This window comes from Symphodus melops (genome assembly GCF_947650265.1).
Source record: "Symphodus melops genome assembly, chromosome: 12".
NCBI lineage: Eukaryota > Metazoa > Chordata > Actinopteri > Labriformes > Labridae > Symphodus > Symphodus melops.
The window spans coordinates 10,374,886-10,385,410 of NC_136702.1; the positions used below are offsets into that span (position 1 = coordinate 10,374,886).

Genomic DNA, 10,525 nt, shown 5'->3' on the forward strand with positions numbered 1-10,525 from the left:
AGTTTAATGTTAAGTTTTTTTTTTTTTCCTTTTCAATGTAATTGGACAGTTTGTTGAATCAACAATTACAAGCAAAGTCCTGCACTATTTACAATAAAATATTGATGTAGAAACACTAGATCTTCTCAAAGTGTTCTCTTTGTAAAGTAGAAAAACTGCCTGAAGTCTAATGACAATATTAAAACTTCAGTTTGGAGCCCTGCTAGTTTAAGTTATTTTGAATTTAACTAGATTAAAAATGTGCAGTGGCCATTTATCAACTAGGTAACTTTAGCTCTTTCATTTCATTTTAACAAAAAGCTTAACACATTTTAGGATTGCCTGGCCAGTGTACAAGGTTTGAATGAACACTTTGCTCCGTTTACATGAATCTGTTTTACTATGTGTAAAGAAACTATATATATTGAGCGTGCACTGTAGTGGGTAAATGGGGATTGATGCGGAAGTGAACTTGTCACTCTTAGGCTAGTGAATGCTCACATGCATTGCAGGATTTGTCCTTACCATTAAATCACAATTACAGCTGCATCCATTCTGAATTGAGTGATAGTCAATCAAATAAAACAGACAACACGAAGATGTAGTGATTAGCGCTTTAATGATAATGTATTGTAAACCCAATGAACACAAAGCAAGCTCTAACAAAACAAATGTAGCCATTAAGAGGTCAACATTACGCTCAGTACAGTTTGCAGTATCAGATTTACATCAGCAGTGGTTACATAACCTCAACCTGCCGTCACAGTGGAGAAAAACCTCAACTGTTGATTACTTCCAACATGTGTTATGTAATCAAGAGCACATCCTGATGTGGGTCCAATGAAGAACATTTCCAAGATGTGACACAAAGGTTAATTCATGTCATTTTGCGTCGAGTATTACGCTCGAAGAAAAAAAAAAAAAAAAGCAGGCCATAACTCTTCGGCCACTTGAACCATTTCTACTTAACAGAGTACGGCAGAAAATGAGCCAAAGAGACTGCAGCAGAGCGAGAATGTGCCTTAACAGGATCAAATGATTTACAGGTATGAGATTCCCATTAGAGTGTGCTAATTGTTTCCACACCATTAGTGACAGTTATCTAATGAAGGATATTTAACCAGACCGTGTAGTATATCACAGTTCCACACAGCTTTAAAGGGAGAGGCGGTGGACCCCAGCCTGTGCCCTTTCCACCTGCATCACCTGAACAGCATGAAGAGCACCAGGCTGTTTCTTACAGAACATGCACGACTAACACTAATCATTTTGTTGTTTGTAATCATCAAGATGTACATTTCCACCTAATCTTAATCACTGGACAACTTGTAAAAACACAAGCATAAATTTATAGCTGAAGCATACGTTTTCATAAAGGGCAAAAAAAAAAAATAGGACCACTTGAGTCCATATAGAATTTATACATTTAAAACAATGTCAAATACAGTAGATCATCTGAACAAGCCTCATTTGTTTTTAACAGGTAGGAAGATTACGCTTAATCTTCATATAAAAGATCAAAAGGGGCTGTTTAACAAGCGAACGTTAGAAAATTGGCCCTGAAACACGTTTTACTGTCAGTCTTTAAAAAGGAGAGAAGGCAGAGAGATATGTGGAGAACAAAAACGACTCAAGCTCAAGGCCGGAGAGAATTGGCTTTTGGAGATTCCTCCAGATGTAAAAATCAATACTTACAAAAAAGTATTTAAAATTTTACAAATAGGAACTCAAAGCACTCTTTTACAATGCCTCAAACACAAATGAACAGTTTGTGTAAAATGATGTTCAGGTCCAGGATCAGTTGCTGCTCTCTTCCAGCTCCTTTTTTAAGCTGCAGAGAAGAAGAGCCACAGTGTTAAAGAACAAACTCTCAGATGCGTGAAAATGCGTTTGAAGTTTTTAAAAAAGGCTTCACATACCTCTTCAGGTAGGCGTGCACGTTATCAAAACCGTGATATTTAGCCAGGTAAACCAAAACTCCGGTGGCACAGCGACCGTCTCTGGCTCTGCAGAAGCTGCAGTTACAGATCCCTCTGCATGGCGGGCACTGCCACTCCTGATGAGAGAAGGTAATCCATCAGCACATGTGCCCAGAAGGCATTGAATAGAAGCCTGCACATCTAGTTACTTACAGGATCGAGCAGGGCGTCTCGGACCTCCTCTCCGTATCGGTTACGGAGACAGGGGCCGCAGAACTGACCCCTCACTCCAACACACTCAGGATTACGGCAGGTGGTTTTTGTGTCTGTTGTTTTCTGGCGGCACTGATGGCAAGTGGAACCCTGAAACAAGGAGAATGAATTTTTAACTTCAGCTCATGGCCTAACAAGCGAACGTAGTTTCTCAGCTCTTGTTATAAGGAACCTACGGTGGAGCTGTTGTAGACTTTCTCCCGCACGTTGTCACAAATCCTCTGCAGCTCTGTCTCTGTGATATCTTCCACAGGTCGCACAACATGCGGGATGGCCCTGATACCATTAAAGGAACGGCGACGGGGCTGCAAATGGAATAAACACAGCTTGTCAAAATGTGATTATTGCCTTTGCTGTATTAGAAGAATTTGACGCAACAAGGGCAGACTGGCAGATTGTTTTGAGACTTACTGGCTCATCATCTTCTTCATAGTAGCGGCTCTTGCGAACCAGACCGAACTTGTCTTCAGGCTCCTCCTCCGGAGGTGGGCTGGGGGGCCCATCCACCAGGGTGCGAGACCTGGTGTGGGCCCGGGACAAGCGCTCAGGGTTCCTCCTTCTCGCTGCTGAAGTTCCCATGGAGCGCCGAGGTGCCAGGCGTGGCTGAAAAGGGTTGATATTTAAAGGATTAATACTGTGCCAAAGAGTTGTGTGCTCTGACGACAGATTCAGATATTGATCTGTAATGTAAATTACCGTAGTGGAAGCAGACAAAGCCATTCGTCTCGGAAACAGACCGGGTACTTTGTTCAGCTCAGCCATGAGCTTTGCCAGCTAAAAAGAAGGAAAAAAAACACATTGAGTATGATGGAAGACTGGTCTGATCAAAGTTCAGTTTAAAGTATGAACTCCTCAGAAACATTTCTAAACAAATAAAGCAACTTGTACCATTTCTTTGTTCTCCTTAATATTCAGGGCTCTCTTTTGCATGAAGTCTTCTCCCTCCTTAGAGTCCGTGTTCTGTACTTTAACCTGAGGGAGCGGCTCCGATGCAGGTCTCTTCTTGCCAACCTTTTTGGGTGGAAACGCCATGGCCACTTTCAGGATATTAGACCTGCGACCACGTTTTGGCGTTTCAGGGTCCACTTTCTGAAAGAAGACGAAGTTAATGAATGCACTTCTCTAACTTCTGTTTAAATTCTGAAATACATTGTAAGTGTATTTCTCCCCCAAACACTTACCATGGCCTTCATTTGAGTGTTGATTACGTTGTCAAACCCGCTGCACGTGTCCTCCTCCGATGATGCCTCAAACACCTTCGGCTTCTCTGCCATCCGCCTCGATGGCCTCAAGTTGCTCCTCTAAATAAAAACACAAAGTTTACAGTTTCGTGTAGTGATGCAAAGAGCCGACAAATTTAACACCACTTATTTGAAATAAGAAGTCTGAAATGTGATGCTTACCGTATTTGCAAAGCCTCCATCAGAGCCAAAGCTATCACAGCTGTCATCAGAGGAAGAAGAGGACGTCTCCATGGGAACCAGGGGGTTGCTGCGGAAGCTCCTCAAACTCATCCTTTTTGACAGAGGCTGGGATGCCAGAGTCTGTAAATGAAAACAGGCGAGTGTAAGATACAGATGAATACAAAAGACACAAATATCCCCACTTCAGTTTTAAAATCATGTTGTGTTGCAAATAGACAGGTTATTATAAAGCTATTTTTATATTTGTGATGACAGCATTATCACGACTGACTGATTCTTTTAGATGTCTTCATTTAGTTTTCGATCACCACTGACTATTGAAATTTAGTAACTTTTTACTAACTTTTTTTGGGTGAAAATACCAATTTTCAGAATAAAAAAACAATCATTGAACATTGCCCTGATGGAGCCTATAACAGCTATTGCAAATGGGTGAGGTTTTTTTGTTTGTAGGTATAAAATATTCTCAAGCCAAAGTGAAACGCAAGTACTTCAAACGTATTGCAATCGATTTATCAAACAAAATCAACCAAAGCCTGTTTCCGATCTTAGAGTTGGACCAGCAAACAGGACACACCCCTATCCTCAAACCTGGCCAAATGCAAGAAACTGAGTTCTCCTCATTGAAACTGCTGCTACATTCATGTATGACTGACTGACTGAATTTTCCTTGTTAATCAAAATATATGAATTCATTTTAATTTCTTAACCTGAATCTCTGACTTATCGATACCAAATAAAAAGTTTCAACCACAGACTGATGTAAATGTAGTAAATCTAACAAAGTTATGGTAATATCCCGAAGTTGCGTTACTATTAAAAAGAGTAGATGCACATTATAAATGTTGAGACACAATGCTCAATATCTAAGCTAATACTCACAGCCAACACTTTCATAGCCTAGGGTCGTAAAAGAAAATGTTTTAAACTTGGAGAAAGTTGCACAAACATGACCTTCTTTAAATCACAAGTAAGTGGGCTAAACAAAATCGTTTTCATGTTAACCAGATGAAACGTTTTTCCTTACCTTGGAGCGTGTGGAGGGCATTTTTCTCTTCAAATTGTCCCAGAAGAACCGACACACACTAAAACACTTTGCAACAGCTCTGCACTCACTGAACAATGCAGGACCTGCAGCTGCATGTAGTCCACACTTTGTTCATTTCCCGCGCCACCGGAAGGTCCTGAAAGCTGCTTAAAATGTACGCAGGGATTTCTGTAAAACAATGTATGTTTTGCAAAATACGCCGCATACATTTGTAACCAAACCTGGTTATTATCAATTGTATGTATTTTAGTTTTTTTTTCATTCATTAAACTGCGTACTTTAATTACTATATGCGGCATTTAAGCGATAAGGACAGTGGCTCTTCCAGGTAGTCTGTCGTGGCGCGAATTTTTATTTGAGAATTTGCATGCGAGGCGGGTAAAAAACTTTAGGTTTTTTTCCAACTGAAAAAAGGTGTGTGTGTGTGTGTGTGTGTGTGTGTGTGTGTGTGTGTGTGTGTGGGGGGGGGGGGGGGGGGGGGGGGGGGGGGGTAACACTTCAGTCGGGAATCTTGCAACTTCACACTTTGTGATATGAAACATTTAGATACACATCGTGTAGGTAGATAAATAATTTAAAGCAATGTGTCAGTAAAAGGCACAAGGACATGGGGAAATGTAAGAGAACTGCAAACATTTCAGAGAACGAATACAGGGTTATGCCTTTATGTAAACAACAAAGTTGATATGCATAGAGGAGTATGAACTAACAAGGACAATTAGCACACATGATTACACCTTTGCACTTTTAAGTGTAGATCGAGTGTTAAACAAAGGTGTCAGTAAATTGTTGCATTTCCATGTCAACAACACTACACAAAGACACTAAAGGAGGATCATTAGGAAGAACATTTGCCCAATCTCAACCAGGATATAAAACATATTTATAAAAAACTGAAGAAATACAGTTAGTCTTCTTTTTCTTATGATAATAATAATAATCATCATCTTCATAATCATAATAACAACAACAATAGCATTACATTAGTACACCAGCAAGCGTTGGAAAATAAAATCTAGGTCATACAAACAGTTTATACATCTTTGGCATCGGTGTGATTCTTTTACAAAATGCAGTTCATTTATAAGCATGAATAAACATATTTTATCTGTAGTACCTTTCAGTGCATTACATGTTCAGCACAACCCACATTAAGATCTTCCTCCGGCACCCCGCCCTCCCCTGCCCCCTCTCCTCGGTCGACCTCTGACTTGTTTATTGTCCTGACGGGGTAATCTTTTCTGTCGCTCCACTTTGATCCACCCCCCATCACTGACTTTGCCCCCCTCTTTTTCCTCACTAGGGCTTTCTGCCACAGACAATATACCTGGTATCATGGAGGGGCGGTTCTGTGGCATGACACTGTAACTGTTGGAACGCGGTCTTCCTGCCGGCCGTGAGGTTTTGCTGGTTTTATTATGACCGTAACTACCCCTTGTACTGGTCCATGCTTGCCCCCTTCCCTGACCCCCTCCCACAGTTAATGTATTGCCAAAATAGGGGTTTCTGTTGTGGTTGTGCACTGCCCCAGCACTCAGGGGGCGCTCTCTTTCTCTCTCTGAGGCGCTCTCTGATGTAGTGCTGGACGGGCTGCTGCCCTTTGACCCAAGATGAAGCGGGGAGAGTTTGGCGGAGAGGCTTGTGGTTGGCGAAGAGCTGGATGAGTCAATCCAGGGCGATCTATGGACACGATTTGGGGAGCGACGCACAGCTCCAGCATAAGAACAGACTTGGCTTTCATGTGCAGTCAAGAACTGAGGAAGAGTGCGGGCCTCAGAAGTCAGGGGAACAGTTGCCGGCTGGGATTTCTGGGTCATCATCTGCTTCAACCTTACACTGTGCATCCATTTTGGATCAATATCTAAAAAGGGGGAAATGAATTGAGATATATATACAGTGCAAGGTAAAGTACTGTTAAATACATATGTTTGTTCAGCAGGTCAAACTTTGGTACTCTTTAGGGCAACAAATACAACAACAAAAAATTACCACAGTTGGCACGGTCTCTGGGGTTCCAGTCAATATTAGCTGATGCTGTTTCGATGACCAGCTCCACAGTCTTGATCTCGTCCTGTTCCCCCACAAGACTCCAATTCATTGGAAAGCTGTGTCTGGTAGTCTTTGGTGACTTGACATCATCCTGTAGAATCAAGTCAAAACAGTAGGAGATTATATAAATGGAGAGAGAGATGCAGGTGGTTTTACTGCTGCTAAAATGTCTCACCTCATAATTAACTGTGTAGTCAACCCGCTGGTTCTGTGCCATTCCAATGATCCATTTGTCCATTACAAAAGGTGGCTGCATTGCAATATAAAAAAAACAAAACAAAATATGGCAGCATAATACAAACCTTATTCAATTCAGATTAACCCAGGTGGGTCAAAAACACAGAGGAAAAAGACCCAAAAATAAGCAATAGTGTATATTTGTGACTTGTTCTGGGAAATGTGTTTCTGTCGTCACCTTCGTCATCCGCAGGATTTCCACATCCTGTCGGTTGGCATTGAAGACAACATCTCTAATGTAGGTAACTGCAACATCATCTCCATCCAGCTCCAAGTATATTTTCCATTTGCAGTCCTTGAAAGAGAGAAAAAAGCTGATGCTGAGATAATGAAGGCCTGGTCTGCTACACTCAGAAACAACACCTGATTGCATGGAAAAGTTTATAATTTCAATGTGGAAAACTTGGTTACGCTTGTATATAAACCAACAGCACAACCTAGAGGTAGTTCAATAGTAGTGGACCATAACGTCTCAATATTGTTTGGAAGGACAGAAATTAGTAGAGAAATATTATGAATGAATCCAAAGGGTAAGAGGAATATGTCTAATTCCAATAACATGTAGATACAATATCTAAGGTATGTTTAACACATTCTTAAAGTCTGATGGAAATCAGTTTTTTATACAAAAATGGATTGATCGAATAGGAAAAAATTACAGTGACAGCATTAAATATTCTTGAGTTTAAATTAAATTTCTATGTCAAACATCTGATTTTAATATTCTCCATGGGATCCAGGATAAATTTGTTGCAGCAGGAATCTGGTTGATTTTAAATGACAAGGGGGGATGTTTTCCTCCTGACTTGTTGTATGCGGGACACATCAAATCCCCACCAGGATGCATAAATCTGAACAATCCCCCAGCCCTCCTCTCATACATACAGAATGCTGACGAAGCAGTAATGATTCTGCCAATCCCCAAACGACGTTCAGGAAACCACAGGTCACTGCTTAACCACCCGAGGTTCGTGGCACAGGCCAATCCATTGTGCAGTGATCACAGAGAAAGACATCAGAGGAGTGGCACTAACACACTCGTCTGAGGAGCCCTCGCCCTCTCCTGCATCGTCCCCGGGGGCTGGAAACAGCTCAAAAGAGAAGCTTCAGCACGCCACTGGCTTAGAAACACACCAGTGGCCCCCGCGCAGGCCTGGTGTCGGCCCTGGACGGTCACACCGGGGCTTCCAGGTCCACGCTAGTCTAATCACTCCAGCAGAAACAATGTCTGGTAATGATGCCTAGGACCCGAGTGCGTCTAATGACAACTCATACATAATTCAGCACCTTTCACTTGGCTGCACGGTGATATCCTCATTAGTAGGGGACCCTCAGTGGCTGTCAGATGGTGGCCGCACAATCGCAGGCCCTCATTTTGTCTTTGAGAAGTGCAGCTGCTTCCATGACATCGCCAGCAAAGAGGGGCGAGGGGAAAAAAAATGTAGTGCGGGTTTGTTTTATTTAGTGCAAAAAAACCTTCCAGTTTGTAAAAACAAGGCTGACACGGAACCTGACACCAGGCAGGGGAAAATAATTAGCTCTCATTTTCTCAGCCTCCTGTTTCCTTCTCCCTGCTGTGTTTTCTACCCACTAAACCACCACATGTCAGAAGAAATGGGAGGCAATTAGCAGGCTCGTTTCAGCCCTGCCGAACACACTGAAAGAGGACTATTTATGATGGGACAATGAACAGCTGAAAGATTAAATAACGTTTGCCTTTTAAAAAGAAAATGACTTCTGGCTAAATGGGCTATTTTTGATTAAATTCAAACAGCAAGTGAAGAGCCACCCTTTCTCCACAGTTTGAGACCCCAACAAAGGGCTGTGAGCAAGTTCGATGTGGGATGTGCTACATGGCTGAGAATGAAATGTTTATTTGTCTGGTTTAATACATGTCTAGTGAGGCCTTCAATGATCAGTTTAACAGCCGTCATCTTGAATCCTCAGAACAAACAGCCTTAGTACAAAGAGACTGATTCAATCATGGTGAAAACATAATTCTGTGCATGCATTAGGAAATAACAATTATTACCAAACATATTCAAGATGGTTACAATTCAAAACCCTGTTCAGTACAAAGTACATACATTTGTTCATAATTGTCTTCTATCATTTGGTAGTACTAGTGTGTTTAACTCCAAACTTACAGATTTCCCAGTTCCTGGTTTCCAGTGGTATCCAAACACCAGCTCCAGGTTTACAGTTTTCAACCTCTCCACCTCCTTTTCCAGCTCATCCTGGTGGGGCGGGGGGTAAAAGCCCAATTATGTATTAGTATTAAAAAAAAGCAAAAATTATTTCAGATAAAGAAGAAACTTTATACCTTTAAAAGTGGAGGGAAGTGAACGAACCCGAGGTAATCATGGGTTAACTTTTCAATTTCAGCCTGTCAAAAACAGAAGATTTGGGATGTCACGTTATTTTAAATATTCACAAGCATATATCTCAACATATCAATAATATATGGACTAAAAATGTTAAAGATTAACTCTGCCTTGCCTTTAGGTGCATTACGTGACCTTTGGATTTGACGCCCATCTCCCGCATGTCGTTTTCTGTGAGCAACAGCAGCCTCTTTCCTGTAATGTGGTTTTCTTTAAACAGGTCAGCATACAAGTGCATGCCACAAGTGCCTTCCCCTGTGAGAGAAAAGAAAACACACTCAATAATATAGAATCTGAAGTCGCCATAATGTGATAAAAGTTGAAGAGTACAACATAGATTTTAATAAAACAAACCTGAGCCAAATATTTGCTGCATCCAGAAATACTAAAAGGAATAAAATGGTAACATTTGAGTTTTAACTGCCATTGTGTTTTGCGATGTAAAAATCCAATTGACGGCCTAAATATTGAGGTTACTATAAAGATACCAACCACATGTTCCTCGGTCCATGTGTAGATATCAAGGGTGGGCAGCAACTGCATAAAAACAGAAACAAATAGAAATAACAGCAATAGAATATGGGTGGATACAGACAGTAAAAATAATGTGTGTATTTATGAAAGACAGATCTTAAAGTCAAAATCACAAGGCTCAAGTAAATGTTATTAAAATGGAAAACAGCCATGTTTTCCATGTACTGGAAGCCATTACTATTCTGGTTATTGTGCTGCACGATTGAGATGACGCGTCTCTAATGGTCTATATCAAACCAAAATGTCCATCCGACTGATCTAACGTCATCTATTTGAATGATAAATCATTTATTGCTCATTAAATGTAATCAGGCAGAAACTTGCCAGCCAAAATAAAGATTCCATCATTGTGCTCATGAGGCGCGTGTGTAATGACAGAAATAATGCAACGGAAAATCGAAGGAAAGAATACTTAATGAATGAGTAATCGCCATTCACTGTCTTCTTCCCAAGACGTCTGATAACAGCTCAGATTATGAACTGCTCTCAATAGACAGTCGTTGCTTTATATTTCAGTGCAGCTTGCATAAAGACACTCAGCCCCAAAGCGTTTACCCGCCTTCTCCAGTGCTGCCGCTCGGAAGTAAACAGATTCAGAAACAGACTGACACTGCCAATGTCTCCTTGGAGTGACTTAACGTCACTTTTCAAGCAGCCTATTGTATTTCACAAACGTGC

General features: G+C 41.2%; 2 protein-coding genes across 2 annotated transcripts; both read right to left on the minus strand.

The window, feature by feature from the left end:
- Window positions 1-579: 579 nt before the first annotated feature.
- cdca7a (cell division cycle associated 7a) lies at window positions 580-4,762 on the minus strand. The gene is made up of 10 exons (XM_079357279.1): window positions 4,623-4,762; window positions 3,575-3,715; window positions 3,353-3,472; window positions 3,060-3,260; window positions 2,868-2,945; window positions 2,583-2,774; window positions 2,348-2,476; window positions 2,112-2,261; window positions 1,899-2,035; window positions 580-1,810 (listed from the first exon to the last, which is right to left on the minus strand). The coding sequence occupies exons 1-10, from the start codon at window positions 4,641-4,643 to the stop codon at window positions 1,777-1,779; spliced, it is 1,203 nt and encodes a 400-aa protein (XP_079213405.1). The 5' UTR covers window positions 4,644-4,762; the 3' UTR covers window positions 580-1,776.
- A 530-nt stretch (window positions 4,763-5,292) lies between these two features.
- Window positions 5,293-9,689, minus strand: LOC306832952 (mitogen-activated protein kinase kinase kinase 20-like; the record flags this gene model as incomplete). The annotated part of the gene is made up of 8 exons (XM_079357974.1): window positions 5,293-6,504; window positions 6,633-6,783; window positions 6,868-6,942; window positions 7,108-7,224; window positions 9,077-9,166; window positions 9,253-9,315; window positions 9,444-9,568; window positions 9,668-9,689. The coding sequence occupies 8 exons, from the start codon at window positions 9,687-9,689 to the stop codon at window positions 5,795-5,797; spliced, it is 1,353 nt and encodes a 450-aa protein (XP_079214100.1). The 3' UTR covers window positions 5,293-5,794.
- Between the last annotated feature and the right edge of the window lie 836 nt (window positions 9,690-10,525).

Bases quoted from the DNA above. Each gene is read 5' to 3' on its own strand.
- cdca7a (XM_079357279.1), bottom strand. From the start codon at position 4,643: ATGCCCTCCACACGCTCCAAG. The intron at 3,261-3,352 runs GTAAGTGTTTGG...GTCTTCTTTCAG, and splicing joins ACACTCAAATGAAGGCCATG to AAAGTGGACCCTGAAACGCC. The intron at 2,477-2,582 runs GTAAGTCTCAAA...TTCCATTTGCAG, and splicing joins ATGAAGAAGATGATGAGCCA to CCCCGTCGCCGTTCCTTTAA.